General features: G+C 42.7%; 1 protein-coding gene across 3 annotated transcripts; it reads left to right on the forward strand.

Moving 5' to 3' along the window:
* The first annotated feature begins 1,871 nt into the window (after positions 1-1,871).
* On the forward strand, positions 1,872-17,524 carry ark2ca (arkadia (RNF111) C-terminal like ring finger ubiquitin ligase 2Ca). 3 transcript variants are annotated; one of them, XM_063890122.1, is made up of 9 exons: positions 1,872-2,181; positions 3,313-4,867; positions 9,546-9,846; positions 10,390-10,530; positions 10,627-10,756; positions 11,433-11,537; positions 11,750-11,845; positions 11,941-12,041; positions 13,638-17,524. In XM_063890122.1, exons 2-9 carry the CDS (start codon positions 4,846-4,848, stop codon positions 13,753-13,755), a joined length of 1,014 nt encoding a protein of 337 aa, XP_063746192.1. In that variant the 5' UTR covers positions 1,872-2,181; positions 3,313-4,845; the 3' UTR covers positions 13,756-17,524. The 3 variants fall into 3 exon arrangements, with proteins under 3 accessions (XP_063746192.1, XP_063746189.1, XP_063746190.1); XM_063890119.1 differs by lacking the exon at positions 3,313-4,867; XM_063890120.1 differs by lacking the exon at positions 3,313-4,867 and having other exon boundaries at positions 11,753-11,845.
* The last annotated feature ends 81 nt before the right edge of the window (positions 17,525-17,605 follow it).

The raw sequence follows: 17,605 nt of genomic DNA on the forward strand, positions 1-17,605 counted from the left end.
TTAAGGGAGATTATATTTACCATCATTAATCCAAATGTGTAAAGTAACTAAAGGGATTAAATAAATGTAGTGGAGTAAAAGTACACATGTATTATTAGCATAGAAAGTGATTGTGTGTAGGAGTGAGAATAAGCGCCGCTATAGGTACAATACTTAATGCCGCGTCTCATTGTTGTCTTTCATCCTGCAGAGAAACAGTCTAGACAACAGCCTCGCGGTGAACAATATAGCTTCACCCTCACCCACAGAGGTGCCATGTGGGGTCAGAGGTCAAACGGTGACACCTGCCGCTAGGGGGACATATGGAGCTCACACATAGGGAGGACAATGAGGGGGAGTGGAGCTATGCAGAGAGCGGGGAAGGGCCTCCTGAAACCAAAGCCCTTCAGCCGGCTCTTTTCACCCCTCAGGGCAGAACATCAGCTGTATGCTAATTTTTTTTACAGGCCAGTGGTGTCCTCACAGAGCAGAGAGTGTGCTCCTCTCAGAGACATAAATAAGTGTCCGTCCTCTCGCAGATGTCTTTTTAGTCTGAGAGATGCAGCTTGAGCTTCTGGGTTGTACCGGGTTTATTCATAGTGACAGCTCGCTTGTTAATGACCACCAGAGGGCTTTACACCAACACTGACACTGCATGACTAATCCTAATCACCAGGGAAAACAGTCTAAAGTTTTACACGCATGCTGGGCTAAAGAAACTTAAAAAGTGCAGCTGTTTTCTAACAAACTGCCTTCTATCATGGACTGTGATCAATTTAGGTTGGTCAAATGTTTAGATCTGAATTCATTTCTGTAATGATTCATACATTTATGGACAGAAAAAGGATCAGCCACTGTTTTAATGGATTAATAACATCCTTTTTCCATTAGAAATAGTGGGGGTAAAGCTATATATTCTCACATTTTAGCTGCTTAAATGAGAGTACTTGTTATTTTTCTTTGTCATTGATGATTTCTAACATCATTTCTTTGGGTTTTAGGGAAACATCAAGATGTAAACGATGTCACGTGGGCTCCTGGAAGGTGTTTAGCCTTTAAAATACTTGCTTTACATTTATATATAAATGATTAGTCATTTCTCTAAAAGTGTTGTGCATTGATGTCGAAGACCATGTGACAGATGGCCTTTTTTTAACAGTTCAAACGTGTGCTACTGTTTTCATATTATACAATACATGTGTAGTGTTAGCTTTGACAGTACCTATTATGTGATGTGAAGGAAAACTGGTGGCCTTGTTCAGGCTCTTTGTGTGGCTCCAGGCTTAAAGCATTAGATGGTGGGAACTGGAAGACGTGGACATATGGGACGAAGAGTTTGTGACCCCCTCAGCCTCCAAAAGCCCATCTGTTCCTCCCCCCTTCAGGCTCAACACTACAGGCAGCGAAGATACCAAGACACAGACTCTTTTGAGCAAATCTGCTCTGCAGGAAATGGCTCATCGTGATGTTTTTCAAAAGGAAATATAATGATAATTTAATATATTTATAATTGTTCTGTTGCAGATTATTTAGTTATGGTTCCCTGATGGCTGTGTTTGTTGGCTCTCACAGAGACTGACACAACCAGGTCACTGGGTCGGTGAGTGAGGAATAGTACAATTAAATCACAATTTCTTTGAGTCTAATATGGTTTTAATAGTTTAAAAAATAATTTAAATAACTAAATATACAATAAACTGTGATTACTATTAGTATTATTTTGGTTTTATTTTCATTACTATTTTTATATTTGGTGAATTTAAATAAATAGAGCTAATACTGATATTTTAAGAAATAAAGGACGTAAAATAAGAATAAATATAGACAATTATAACAATATATTTTTAATGTATTCTTTAATTAATTAAATTGTGAATAACTTGCTTTTTTTTTGCTGGTGGATTCAGTCATGGAGGAGGCGGTCTGTCCAAAACACAGACACCCCGCCCCTGCGCTCCTCCCATTGGTGGAGCAGGCTGCCAGAGCCGGAGAGTCCTAATCGGTGGGAGGGGGCGTCCGGTGATTGGTTGCCGGGATTGGTGTGTGCTTGCTGGGTTAGCTTGTCCGTTTGAAAGTGCTGGAGGACTGGATCATTTCCATGGACCATCTGTCTCTGCCCACACAACAAAGAAGGACCCAGGATGGTGTTAGTTCATGTTGGATATCTGGTTCTCCCCGTCTTCGGCTCAGTTAGAAATAGAGGTATGACTAGATTTATATATTTGTCTCTCTTATCCTAACCCTAACAAACGTCTCGGCTTTTCCTTCTTTCTTTTTTCATTTAAATGTCCTTTTTAAATGACGTAAACAGAGCTGACACCTGCTAGCCAGCATTAATAGCAACATTAGCTGCTAACTGTAGCGTAGCGTTAAAACAAATAACCGTTAAAAACCGTTACGTTTACAAATACGAAATTTAAGAGGCATAAAAGTGTATTTTTACCATGTTTCACGGCATGTTAACGACCAAAGCTGCTGTCCAGTGGCAGCCCCTCTTTCTTCTGTTATCCGGGCTGGTTTACCCATCACTGCGCGGTGTTTACGAGTTGATTAAACGGAGCTGACACCTGCTAGCAAAAGCCAGCATTAATAGCAACATTAGCTGCTAACTGTAGCGTTGCGTTTAAAAAAATAGCCGTTAAAAACCGTTAACCGTGTTCAGTTAGCTTAAACTGGAGACATTATTCCTTTCTAAGAGGCATACATGTTTATTTTTACGATGTTTCACGGCATGTGTGGAGGACCAAAATGACTGCAGCTGTCAAATGGCAGCCCCTCTTTCTTCTGCTTTATCTCTCGGTGTTTTTGTGCAGTCACCTAAAAGCTAACAGAATAATAGATTCAGATAGCCGCATTTATTAGCTCCGCTTTAGCTTATATTAAAGCCATTAGCTCGGCGTGGATTCGTCATTAATTTAAACAAGTATCTGAAGCTGAAAACATGACAAGGGATGTTTGTCCCTTTGTGTGCAATTGGCATGGAGTCTGTGCTCATTCTACCCGTCTGAATTAGGGGTTATTTCATTACAACATGTAGTGAAAGCTCATAATAAAAGCGGTTTGAAATGATAGAAAATGGTCGCACTATGCCTTCATCCAAAAATAAAAAAATAAAGCCTGCAAAATGACTGCAGGTGTAGTAAGAAAGCAGATGTGAATATCCACACACAAATAACCATCCTCCGTTGCAGCAGGCTATCTGTGTTGATTATTTAATATTAATAATCCTAAATAATAATAGTGGTAATTCTAAGTTGCATTGTTAAAACTACATGCAGTAGCACCAATGATTTCATTGTGCTTTTATTTGTGTTCTTTTTTCCTGTTCCATAGTATCGAGGCTGGCTCTACATTCCGCATTTCTCAGACCTTTGTCCCCCTCCATTGTGTAGCTAACGATCATCTGCTGCTGTCTGCCGTAGCCTCTGCCTGTTCTCTGCATCTAGCTGTATTGTGAACCCCTTCTTCCTCATTTCCTCTTTCCATCTGAAGACGACATTTGGCATTAAAACCGAGTTCCCACTCATACCGTATCCTTCTGTGTAACAGACTAAAGAATAACACCTTCTGTAGGAAACAGTTTGTCTTTATTTAAACCTGTCATGTTGCTCTCCAGTGAATAACCCATTGTAGCATTAGCCTTTACTACAACAAACTGTCATTGTGATTCTCCCATTCAGTGTGGATAGACTACATTCTGCTGTAAATTTCTGTAAAGTGGATACATTTTGATCCTCCCCCCGATTCGATTACAGCCAGGCTTGATCGAAATCCCCCTAGGTGCATAGTACCAGCTTTTGTAATCTTTAAAGCACCTTGACAAATAATCCCGTTATCCTAACAATCACCAATTGGCCGAAACCTGCTGTGGTAAAAATCACAGCAGTTTGTGTGATGTTATTCTCACCTTTTTTATGCGGTCCACTGCACCTGGTCTAGTGGTCATAAACCTCCCCATGTGTGAAAGCCTTTGTTCCTGCTTGGTTAATGGATTTCAGCCACAATAATCTTGGCGAGACTAACTCACCTTGCCATTAAAAAACAAAAAAAAAGACAACCCCCCCCCCCACCCACTATCACTCACAGTCTCCCCTCCAGAATGCTATCCATTTTACAGGGATGTGTATATCCTGCACTGCTGTAGAACTCCTTTTAGAATGAAAATGTCTTTTTATTCTTTGGTTGTGGTTTTTTCTACCTTATGTTCTTGTATTAGATCCTAATGCATGTTCATTTCTTTATACTTTTTGTTTTTCCACATTGAACAGCAGATTCCAATGTAAACTTTGTGTAGAGATGTCCCTGCTATACTGAAATGTGCTGTAAGCATACACATCTACTCATTGGATGCTGCTTCTGTTCTGTTAACCCTACAGAGAGCATGGTCGGGCCTTGCCTTTGGTCTTTATTTGCATGATATTATTCTTATGGTTATAAAGGAAATATTACTCTTATCATTACTATTATCACACAGTGCCACACTTACTAATATTTTCCAATAAAGACTGTAGTTTTCTTTCTAACCTTCAGTGTGCTTTTTGCTGATTTCCATGTGTGCCTCCTTCCCTCCCCCCCCCTCCACACTGTGCTGTCACTGAGACGGTCCCTCACTCTCTATGTGCTCTCATTTCGAGTTTCTTCAACTTACTGCTCTGGTTGGCAACCAAATTTTCTACCCTCCATTCTCCAAACAAAACGCAACCAAAACCAAACGCATGTTGTTACTGAAACACACCGGCTTTGATATGTAATGTTACACGCTGTCATTCCCTCCTAATCCATACACTCTTTATAAACGAGACACAGCCTCCCTCACATCCTCTCATTGGTGTTCACTGGTGATCAGATAACATTGGAACTACTGATATGGATCAAATCATCTTCCTGGGTATATATATATCATTTTCTATTTTATATATGGTCACAAAAATCAAATACTAGTGTATATTTTTGGGTAATATATGCAAAAATCATCTCAAAATCAAATCTTAATATTGAGGTTACAACATGTTCAGTGAATCATCTCATGGTATGTATCATAGGGCTGTAACCAATGTCTTATTGACGTCTTCACCCTGAAAAATCTTTGAATGGTATCCCACATTTGAATAGATCTGAGAAATGATATAAATGAGTCTTTTCTTTGAGTTAGTTTTCTATCAGTACTCATCCGTGCTTGCCTCTCGAACAGACTTTTGATAGCAGTATAAATGTTGTTTTTGAAAGTCTAACAAACACTGATTGAATAAATGCTGATATTTGGACTGGAATTTTTGGTTCAAATGAAGAAACTTTGCAGCAACCACTGGAATAAAATCCTACAAAAACCATAGAACTAGTATCATGGTAGCCTAACCTTTATCTGCAAATGTAGAAATACCGTCTTTTAAAGGGAATAATTAAACATTTACAAGTCAATAAAGCTATTGATATTTGGTACAGCCCTAATATATCATGGTACTGCTTTACTGTATTGAGAGGTATTTACTTAATGGTACTTTAACGTCAAATACTTTCAGGAATCTCTTTACTTTGACTGGGTTACATTTTTTGTGAAGGTTGCACCTGTCTTTCCTGTTCGGGAAATCTTCTTCTGGCAGTTAGTTAGATTTTTAGATCAAAACCTCCCTCATGTTCTAGGTTAGCTTAGCTTAGCACAACGACTGGGACAGGGAGTAAACTGTGTTACTGACTCTGTCAAACAATAACAAATCAATCCACCTCTAAATCTCACTAATAACATGTCCTTCTGTTTGTTTTGTGTGTTGAATTGGGGGGGTTACGTGCCCGGCTATTTCCTGGCTGAGAAATAGTGTCCAAGAAACAGTTGCCCCATAATTTGGGTATGGATTAAACAGCAGATAACCTGAGAGATAAAAGAGTGCTATGGATGTTCTCATAAAACTCTGCTCCTCAATATCCAGCTATCAATGGATTGGGAGTCTCCAAACGTGTAGCATAATGACAAATCAATTTGGTTAAATCAACAAAAGGAGACGATGTAATCTGTGAAGGGTTTTATCTGTCTCTGAGTAATGTTGTGAATTACTCTCGAGTCCTTTCCTTGTTAGAAGCAGAACAGACCGTGAGACTGTTCTTCAAATATAATCAAAGGAAGAAGAAGCTGCTCACTTTTTCTTACAGCAAAGGCTTTTGATTATTTACAGTGATATCATTACATTTAATGCTCATTTTACTTATTGAGTAATAGAGATAGTCTTTACACACCCTGACCTAGAAAATAGTTTGGTTTTAAGGTTATTGTTTTACCTTTAAGGTTATTTAACATGCTCTTGGTCTCCCAGTTTAAACGATGCACTGAAAAGTCATGCAGTGCAGGCTCTGGTGCCATACGTCTCACATCATAATCTGCAGATTTCAAATATAAATCTCAGGTTTTGACGTCTAGGCCCCCTCACTTGTCCTGTTCACGCTATTTAAGCCTTACATCTGCTCACAGCGACTGAAATAGTCCCAGTTATTTATGTGCAGACACAAGGTGTGTCTGAGATGTGTGTGCTTGGCAACTTTCTCCTCTGACGGCAGCGACAGACTTTTAAATAACTCAGCTGTAAATGCACGAGTTTTCCCCGGTAGCTGCAGGACATTAATATGAGATGCAGTGTCTCCCCGCTGCACACGCTCTGTCCTCATATGACTGATGTTTGGCATCAAGGTCAGCCAGTTGTATGCAAGCATGTGGAGCCGTTTGTATGCAGATTCTCAGAGCAGCTGGGCAACATGCCAGCTGACTTAAGTCCTCACTGATTGAGAGTGATGTCACCTGATTTAATAAATGCTTTTCAATGAGACTGCATGCACAAGGCTCAGTGCCACTTGATAGAAGCCCACCGCATCACGCAGAGGAGAGGATTATTTTAGAGGGGAGTAGCGATTGTAAAGCTGCAGTGATGGGAGCAGGAGGGGGTGAGACAGGTTTGATGTCAGACTGCTGCAGTCGCGGCTGGGCGGGGCTTACTGGCTGTCAGTCACACAGGGACGCCATGCCGCAGCCACACCATGGGGGAGGGGCTGTGTGTGAGGAGAGGTGTGTGTGTGGGTGGGTGGGGGTCTGTTCTGCAGCTATCAGGCATTCTGTGTCTGCAAGTCAACCCAGAGATGAAACAATAACAACCCTGCTGGCAGCACTGCAATATGTCAGATATTAATGTCACGCTGTGAGAGCCCGGAGAGAATATCTGATATTTACTTAAAGCTCCACCCCGAGTCCAGTCTTACCGGGTCACAGGCTTCATACAAAGGTGATGTCCGGCCCGCTATCAATCCAGAGAGAGCGTCTGCTGCCATTTCTGCTCTACTTCCTCAGACAAATGTTTTCAGTGGGCTCTCAGGGTTCACCGGCTCCCCGTGTCCTCAGGGGCTGTAAGCAAGGCACAGAACAGTCAGGCTAACATCTTAACAATAATTAGAGGAGCGGTTTGACATTTTGGGAAGCACGGCTTCTGGTGGAGAGTTAGACAAGAAGAGTAATACCCCAATTACATGTCTGTTAGATATAAAGCTTAGCACAAAGAACAGAAGAGGAGGAAAACAGACAGCATGGCTCGGTTCAAAGGTCACAAAACCTGAGCTCTGTCACTAAAGATCAGTCATTTAGAGGAATATCTTGTGTTTTTAATGTGTATAAAACCCCAAATTCCCAGACTATCTATGGGATGGGAACAGTAACGTCCCACAGTCACAAAACTATGGAATATCCATAACATTTAACACCCTTCTTCATCAAGCATAGTAGATATGTTGAAAGCTAAGCTAACAGACAGATTATAAAGTGGTATTGATCCTCTTCTCTTACTCTCTAGGGAGAAATAAATGAAGCACATTTCCTAAAGGTTGTATTTATCCTTTAAATAAACTAGAAGGGCACCCGGAGAGCGCAGACATTTGCCAAGGACAAATGATGATGAATAATGTGTCACCTGATAACAGCTCAAGCTACATCCTGTCATAGGTTCAATGAAAACAATAACCTCGTGGTGGAGAAACTAAACTCGTATACAAATAAAGATCTAAGTTTTATTAAATATTAAAGGTATTACAGACTTAAATGTGTGAGTCATGAGCCTGATCATCGCTCCTCTTCATATTAGACCTTCCCTGTCACTCCATTTAACGAGGCCAGCTGTAATCTGCCTGACTCAGCATGAAACGGCAGACAATTATCTCTCCTAATGCAAACGCTCGATACTCCACCAGCCTACTTCATTATACACAGTCCATTAGGGCTGCCACTAAGTATTATTCTCAGTTTCCGTCATTTGTTTAGTCCAGAAAATGTCAGAAAATGGGGAAACATGTCTTGTTTTGTCAGCCCTAAACTTGATAATAAACAGGGAGGCAGGAAATCTCCACCTTTTGAGAGTCTGTTGGTCATTTTTGCATAGAAAAGACTCAATGATCAATATAAGTGACTCATCTTCCATCCTCAGACCCTGCTGAAAAGCATTAATGGGCAGCTGAGGTATATTCTGTTTATCCCCACTTCACCCTTCTCCTTCCAGACTCTTTTCTCTTCGCTCAGATTCATTCCTATCGATCGTTCTGTGCAACCTGATACTGAGGCGATTCAGTGGCACCACCCACTGTCTCCTCCAGCTCTGATAGGACGGTAGAGATGGAGGCGGATAATCATCTGCAGGGTTTAATGAGAAGTCTTCAGAACAGCAGACTTGAAACGGAGCTGAAATCTATCACATTGATTAGCCAGAGGAACCAAAGGCAACCCTCGGTGCCGTAGATCTTCCCGGAAACACTCGAGGCTGTTAGTGGAGATCCATCCTTCCTGCAGGCTGTGGGGGTGCAATCTACATGAGGGTACTCCACAGGGGGTCTCTCCACGTCTGTGTCCTCCATCTGCCGTCTGTCTTGTCTCTTCCTGTATCCTATTTTTATGTTTGTGTGATTGGTGTAAATGGACAATTTTGTCCCTGGCGCTTTAACAGTACAGTACAGCGTGCAGAGAAATCTGACACATTTAGAGACGTCATCTTGAGAAAAGTTCAGTTTGTGGGTGTAAGTGGCAATTAGATTTAGATTTAATAGTAGTAAACTCCGCAGCAACAGGGCACTGAGAGGAGTCAGAAATAACTAATATAAGCTTAAAAATAATCCCTGCTTTAGCCCACTGCAACATGACAAACAAGCACGCTGTTGAGCAGAGCCAGGTCTGCAGGCGGCGTGTTGATAACACATATTAGACCTGCATTAAAGTGTTCAGCTTGCAGGGGTCATGCATTCCCAGGAGTAATGCCTTATATTAAATGATAAAAGATAAATCTACAGGTCTCAAATATGTGAATATTAATATTCCTACTATTACCTTTTATATTCTCACCTGGCGCCTGACTTTTGGGCCTTTGCATAAATACAGATATTTCCGTCACTAATTCCCTGAAAGGCAGAAATAATGACTGTTTAATGCTTTTCGAGGCCCGTGTGATTGGTCGTGTGTGTGAGAAAGTGTTTAATGTCCTCTCCCTGTGTCTCTGTGTCTGTCTGAACTGAAGTGACCCCCCTCTGATCGCTCACCTCTCTCCCCCCCACAGGAGCTCACTTCACCCGGCATCAGCACAGCCATGCTACCTCCTGCCGACACTTTCACCTGGGCGCTCCTCAGGCCCCCCTCTCAGCAGAGTTTCCTCTGGGACCCCAGCCCCCTCAGAGCGGCCTGGCCCCCCACCTGCCCCCGGCCCAGCACCACCCGGCACCCCTCACGGCCCTCCCTGCACCCCCGCAGTTCCAGGATGTGCCGGGCCCTCCATTCCTACCTCAGGCTTTACACCAGCAATACCTCATCCAGCAGCAGCTCCTGGAGGCGCAGCACCGCAGGATCCTCCCACACTCCAGGTACACCCCCGCCTGCAGGAGCACACACAATATAAAGGTGTCCCTGCAGAGGGTCCTGAACAGCGTTATGTTCCAGACTGTCTGAAGAGCTTACAGGTACAACAGAGCGATGACATAATGCAAACAGGCTGACAGAAATATTTTGTCTTTAAAATCACAACCTTTTTCCTCAAAATGTGTTCTTAAAATCCTACAAAAACATATGTTGGATATGTTTTGAATTTGTAAAAAGCTCTGAGTATGAGCAGAGATCGATTTAAGACAAATGAGGTTCTTTAGTCCAGACACAACGGGAGGCCTTTCATTAAACGACAGAAGTTCGATCTACAGGAGAATAAATACTTCAATCATCTTCCATTTTATACTTTGAATTGTCACCTGGATCATAAACAGACATTTCCACCGTGAACCGGTGCATCAAAGCCCCCAGAATGCAGAAATGCTGAAGTGTTTAATGTGTGGGAGCAGACCCGGTCATGTGTACTCACAAACGTCCTTACAAACACAGTGAAACATTTGTATCTCCTCTTTATCTCCCTGCAGAAGAACCCAGGAGCGTCTCCCCCTGAACCCCCACAGACTGCGCTCAGGCTACGAGTTCTCCCCCCTCCACGTCCCCCAGCCAATCACGCAGCAGCAGCAGCAGCAGCAGCAGCAGCGGTACCTGGCCGAGGGCACCGACTGGTGAGGGTCCTGCAGAGGAATAAATCCATCCATCTGTCTCACAGCAAGGGTGATGATGTTGATCATTCTCCCGTCTCTCTGTCTCCCCCCCTGCAGGGATCTCAGCGTTGACGCCGCTATCCCCCCCCCTCAGTACCAGCTCCAGCAGCTGCCGCAACACTATCAGCATTACCTGGCCTCCCCCCGGATGCACCACTTTCCAAGGAACACTTCCTCTGCACAAGTGGTACGTCGGCCGTCCCGCTGGTTTCCAATCTGAGTTTTAATTGTCATCATTAGTGTTGAATTATCCCGGCCTCACTCGAGCTTCTGGGAGGAATTGAGTTTGGTTTGTGGACCAGTAGGCCGCACATTGTATGTGCACATTGCTTTCTGTTTGCTTGAGGACCTCTTATCACCTCGTTTACTCCCTCTTTGACAGCTGCCTCTGATAAACAGCTTTAGTAGCAAAGGAATGTCCAGTCATCTGCAAGTCTTACTCTTGGTCTGTTGCAACCCACATTTTGGCCTTGTGTTGTGGCTAAAAAACTCCCTTCCATCGTTAGGTTTAGACTCCTTTTTCAACTGTAGCGTCTATAGATTTATTCCACAGCGCTGATCCACTTCAGTTGGGCACGCTACAGGATGATTAAATCCCTGTTTTGACTGTAAGGGTGCCCGGAAGGACATTTGAATGAGCTTCATCTCTTTTATTGTTCTGTTTGAGGGATACACCTTTTTCTTCATTGATTTAATGCACAAATACAAACTGTGTTCTGCTTTTACAGGTCGGTGTTTGCTTCCGCTTCAGTATGCTCAAAAACAGTGTTTTTATTTCTAAGAATGCATCAAAACATGAGGAAATACTGTGTTCAACTGCTATTTCTTTGCTGTAATGTGATGAAGAGTCCTCTGTTTTTCAGGTTGTGCATGAAATCAGAAACTACCCGTACCCCCAGCTGCACCTGCTGGCTCTGCAGAGTCTCAATCCTTCCAGGCACGCCACCGCGGTGCGAGAAAGTTACGAGGTGAACGCATTTCATTTAACAATCTATCAGAGCAGGGACTACTTTACCTAAAGAAAAATGCACTTTAAGGACTAAAATATTTGCATTAAAGTCATTTTTTACCTTGAAAACCTCTGTTTAACAACTAAATCTATGGTCAATCTGAATAAGATAGATGTTTAGATTATTATTGTACTTATACTATTCTAAACCCTATCCCCCCTTCCTCTCAGGAGCTGTTGCAGTTGGAGGACCGGCTGGGCAGTGTGAATAGAGGAGCCGTTCAGACCACCATTGAGAGGTTCACCTTCCCTCACAAATACAAGAAGGTAGAGGCAGAGACCTGCAGGATTATCCCCCACAGATTCACACTTTATACGTCCACCTCTCTGACCCTACCTTCTGTAATCTGCCCTGCTCACAGAGGAAGCCCCAGCACCTGAAGATTGGAGAGGAGGAGGAGACAGATGTGGACGAGAAATGCACCATCTGTCTGTCCATGCTGGAGGACTCGGAGGACGTCAGGTCAGAAACCTCACTGTTCTTTAGAGGGGATTTAGAAAAGCTTCAAATAACAATGGGAAATACACTTATGTGCTTGATGTCAGAGAGGATGATCGCTCATATCTGTAGGGTAAATATGAGAGGGACGTTTTCTGTCAATATGCTAACATTACCTACAGCTGCTGGCTGACAGTCTTACACCCTTTAACTTACAACCAAGACCAGTAAAAACCTCTATCTCCCTTTTATTCTTTAGAAAATGAACGCTAACCCTGACCCCAAGCATATAGAGTAGTCAGAACATGGCGCTACAGTCAACTTTAGAGGTGTCATTTATTCACTGAGCTTCTCTGCTCAAAGCTAGTTTGAAAATATGGTTGTAGAGATGTGTCTTTACATCAGCACTACTAGCTTAGCATAGCAGGGGCAACAGCTGGCCTGTGCTTTATCGTGTGGTAACACAATCCATAGTATTTCTTGGCCCCGAGCAGTGGAGGGAATCGAAGACGTCTCTTGTTGCAGCCAAGAAATAGTCTGATACATAAACAAACCATTAATAGAATACCCCCCCCTCCCCCTGCTCACATACAGGGTATCTAATGGGATCGGCCCGATTCAGCTGGGAACAGTTGTCACAACAAAACATAAATGCATTAGCACGCAGATTTCGTTAGGAGCCAGGTTCCAGTTTCCACCTGCGTCCTGTCTTTGTGCTAAGCTAACCAGTGCTAACAGACACATGGATCTTCTCCTACAAAGCAAATAAGTGTATTTTCCAAACTGTTCCTGTACCCGATGACATGAGCATGTGAGCACAGACCTAGTGAGGGTGTGACATTCAGGGGATCAGACCCGGGTCCTGGGGGGGGCAGCAGGGTCAGTTTACAGCATGTGGAGCCTCAGCTGTCTGCAGGATTGATGACTCGACAGAAGTCGCCTCTACGTGCCTGAATGAACAGAATTAAATCCCCGCAGGGTTCAGAAGTTCTCTGCAAGCACAACAGGCTGCTCTCTGTTCCAAATACAGATGAAACATGTGCCGGGGCTCGGGAAAACATGATAGAGAAGAACTACTAAATATAGGAAGGAATAACAACCAGGAAGGAAATATTAAGGGGATTTTTCAAAGTTAAAAATGATCCATTTCTCATTTATGTTACCCTAAATGATCTGAAATCAGAGATAACATCTTGATGAATTAAACTGAATTAGGGAAAAACTATTATCAAAACATCCAGTGGTATTCTCACTTCTTCCCAAACACTTACACTTAGACTAAAACCTTAATATTCAAAATGTTTCCGTCTCACTCTTTCTGTTAGCGTGTTTTATTTTGTAAGGTCTGAGGGAAAATGCATCCAGACTGTTGGATTGTTTTGTTCAAAAAAGAACAAATAATCGAGTTCTGTTTGTTTGTGAGAACACCAAGGGTCATTTTGGTTAAGGGTCATTTTAAGGGAGATATATTCCTTTGAAAAAGACCTTAAGTGGTCAAACATGTTTGCTTTAGCCCCTATGTTGTCACTTATTCTTATATATATCATACTGTGAGAGTCATCATTAACTCTGTGTGTCTCTCTCTCTCTTTCTCTCTCTTTCTCTCTCTTTGTCCTCCAGGAGATTACCCTGCATGCACCTCTTCCACCAGGGCTGTGTGGACCAATGGCTGGCCACCAGCAGGAAGTGTCCCATCTGTCGGGTGGACATCGAAACACAGCTGAACCCTGACAGCTGATGAGATTTAACTCCCCCCCCTCACCCTCCTCTCTTTGTCAATCACCCTGGTGTGGTTCCTGCTTTCTTCCACCTCGGCTTGCCGGCCCTCCCCCTTCCTCCTTTCACTCTCCCACCCCTCTGTTGGGTGCTTTGCCAAATGTCTCCAGACCCTTCTGACTCACGCTTCACTGAGCCAAGCCAGGATCACTAACTGCACGACAGGCCGCGAAGGACACTCTCTATATAGAAGCACATCCCTCTGGAGGCAACACACACACACACACACACACACACACACACACACACACACACACACACACACACACACACACACACACACACACGTACACAGGGTTTACTTGTAGCTTGCTGGTTGTCAGTGGGGTGTTGTTGCTGTTGTGGTGTCGTACTGTAGGTAGCCGCCGGGCTGTGTAGCATGTCCTAAAGCCATGACTAACTTAATGTCCTGCGAGTGGAAACACACAACCCCTCAGAGCTGGCTACTCTCTCTCTCTCTCCTGTCTCTCTTTCTATATATATATTATATAAACATATATATTTCTCTCTTTTCAAACACAATCAAAGTGAATATTCTGCCACACAAAGCTTAACAGATGCTCTGATGATGCCATGTTTACCTGAAGATCATGTGTGGTCGTAGTAGAGTAGCAGTAAGCAGTGTCGTGGGGGGGGGGGGGGCAGCGAGCAGCAGCTAGTTTTTAATCCTATCATGCAGCTTTGACATTTTGCAATACAGATGTACATTTACCTTGGGTTGGTGTCGTGAGAGTAGGACTCTTTCACTGAAACCGAGCCGGGTGATCGAGTCGTCGTGTTTTAAAAAAAGACAAAACTAAAAAAAGGTAGAAAGTGTTTTTACCAAAATGCATTTTGTCGGTGTAGCTTGAGCCTGAGATTTAATTGTGTGTGTGTGCCCTAAAGAGTGTGTCTGCGTGGATGTTTAACGTGTGTGTGTTTAAGGGTTCGAGGCTCGCTGTTGGTTAACAGCAGTGCTTATACAACACAAAGCCAAAAAAAAAGGGATGAAAAAAAGGAGAGGAGGAGGAGGAAGCTGCTCTTGAATCTCCAGTCAGTGGCAGATTCTAAAAAAGCATGCCTCATCGTGGATTCAGGCTTCGGTAGCGCTTCTGTGGTTGAAACCGGTACAGGGACGGTTGTGCATGACGGTAATCTGAGCTGTGACTATCTTCTCAACACTAACCAGGAGTCAGCGGCGTCTCCCCTGACGTGTAGCGCGTGTTCATCCTCCGGAGGCGTCCACGGGATCCTCTGTTTAATGTTTACCTTATTGCCTAAAGAACAAGCACACGTGACAATAGTTATTATAGCAACAACAAGGGTTTTGTTTTCCTCGGTCTTGCATCCGGTTTATATTTAGGATATAGATTCATGCAGTGTTTTTTCGGCGGAGGAGAGAGGAGCTTGCGTATTGATCGTGTGTATTTGTGTGACAGACCTCCCCTCGTGGTTGCTATGCTGGTTGCTATGCTGTATTGCTAGAACATGTAGAACGTGGTGCGACGGAGGCAGCCCCCCCCCCCTCCCCTCGCAGTGCACACACACACACACACACACACACACAGACAGCAGGAACAAAAACTCAAATGACCCTCACTGTCCTTCACTGTGTTGTGAAGTAAAACACAGGCTGCGTTCCAAACCACTCATCCTGCATTACGTCTGCAGGCAGCATGCATCACGCTCAGACCACTACTGCTGCGTCCTTGCATGACCCCTCAACCCTCTTGCATATGTATCTGCTGCAAAGGATTGTGGGTCAGAAAAGCCAGGAGAGCACGCTGCAAAAATGCAACCATGCAAAAGGACATCCTGGTGTTTTTGCAGTGGTGGAAAGTACATTTACTCGAGTACCATACTTAAGTGTTTACCATTTTACTTTTACTCCACTACATCTTTTTAATGCACTACTTGTATTCCACACTCACAGGTATTTCTAGAAATACAAACACATACTATGCTTTAATGATATTATGCAGTACTGTACTACTACACAGTATTTTACAGTATGAAAGGATGTCTTCATTTCTGGGTCCATTACATGTATTCCTATGAATGTTTAAGTACCTCTACTTAACGAGGACTTTTGCTTGTAATGGAGTCATTTAAGACCAACGCATTCATTATTTTACCTGAATAAGTACTTCTTCCACCACTGCATTTGACAGCACGTGTTGGGACATACTTAGAAAAGGATGTGGTAGTTTTGGAACGCAGGGACAGTGTCTCTAGCCTCGTTAAGGCTAACCTAATAACCTCGTTAGGGATCAATTAACCCCGTGTTGTGCACTGCGACGCTGCCTCCTGTAGTGGAGTCATCTGTGATGAAGTTTTCATAGTTTACACAGGGTGTTGTCAGTTGAGATGCCTTAAGTATTTAACAATCATAATTTATTACTAACTGTAGATATTGTGGGTATGTATTTAATTTTATATAGTTTTTTGGGGGAGAAGATGGGTGGGTGTGGGGTGACTGAATCATAATTTATTTATTTAGAAATAACACAAAAATGCTATGAAAAAAAACTATTACCTCATTTTGCATTGTTTTAAATGGGAATGCTTTGCATGCAGTTGTACTTTTCGGGACACTAAAAAAAAAGAAGCAGTTTGACCTCCACAAGCTGGCTGTGCGATGTTTACTGTCTGAGCTCCTGAGCCTCCCACCTGTCTCTCTCTCTCTGTCTCCCCCCCTCCCCCCTCTCTCATGTGGTGCTGTGGATCTTGGTTACATTCCATTCAATGCAATTTCTCTGATCCCCCATGCTGTGATGTAGTGGACAAACTGCAATGAAGTGATTCTTTTTTTTGCACTCGTTTTAAATATGGGAACCCTCTCACTGGCAACAAAAAACCCAGATAATTTAATATTATCACTAAGAAAACGTTGGCTTTGATTTTTACGCTCTGCTTCTCACAATGCACTATGGGTCTTAATAACGATCATCTGTGAAGCATGTTCCTTCTTTTTGAGTTTGTAGACATAACAAGTGCCTCGCTTTAACGTGTTTCCATGCCACTGAAACCATCAATCAATCCGTGAAGCCACCATGCCTTACTGGTTGTGGTGAAGGAGCAACATTAGACAGTTTCAAGCCATTTTTCCTCAAAATTACTGTCCGAACTAGCTGCTGGTTATTAGAAGAGGAGCGTTATTTATTGGAGGCATGTTTCACTGTGGGCTTTACATCGACTTCCTATTTTTATTTTACCGTCCATCTCTCTCTCTCTCTCTCAGACTCTATCCTCCGGGCAAGGATTTAAAAGCACAACCTTTTTCTATAAATGCATGTTTTCTCAGGTCTCAATATAGTCTCAATGGTTTAATAGTGAAAATATATACAAAGAATATAACAGGAACAAAAACAAAAGAGAGGATATCCCAAAAAGTGCCAGTGAAAGGGCTGCCGCCATCCTGTATGAACTCTGCTGTTTAGCTGTGACTGCGCAATGTTTTTCAATATAGGATATTTTATCTGAATATAGAACTATTTATCATTAATATTAAAGCAATAGCGCATTAATGGAGACGAGTGTGTTGAAGAAGTGGATGAGCATATTATGCGTACATGTTGGATTCACATGTGGTGGAATTTTGTACTTTATTTATTATTAATACTAATAATAATGATTTCAAGAGTCGCATTGCTAAACCCAAACCGTTCTGTTTTTTAATTTGAATTTGATTTCATGGCTTGTATATTATCCTTTTGTATGTGCTCTTTTTGTAATAAATTGGATAAAATTGACGTCTGATTTTCTTCACCTTTCTTCTGTTATTGCAGCGCCTACAGGCTCTGTTGTGATTGGTCAACCGCTTACAGATGTCC

Source organism: Eleginops maclovinus, chromosome 8 (assembly GCF_036324505.1).
Source record: "Eleginops maclovinus isolate JMC-PN-2008 ecotype Puerto Natales chromosome 8, JC_Emac_rtc_rv5, whole genome shotgun sequence".
NCBI lineage: Eukaryota > Metazoa > Chordata > Actinopteri > Perciformes > Eleginopidae > Eleginops > Eleginops maclovinus.

Excerpts from the sequence above, each read along its gene's own strand:
- ark2ca (XM_063890119.1), top strand. The coding sequence starts at position 2,121 with ATGGTGTTAGTTCATGTTGGATATCTGGTTCTCCCCGTCTTCGGCTCA. Across the intron at positions 11,538-11,749 it reads CGGTGCGAGAAAGTTACGAG|GAGCTGTTGCAGTTGGAGGA; the intron begins GTGAACGCATTT and ends CCTTCCTCTCAG. Across the intron at positions 11,846-11,940 it reads TCCCTCACAAATACAAGAAG|AGGAAGCCCCAGCACCTGAA; the intron begins GTAGAGGCAGAG and ends CCCTGCTCACAG.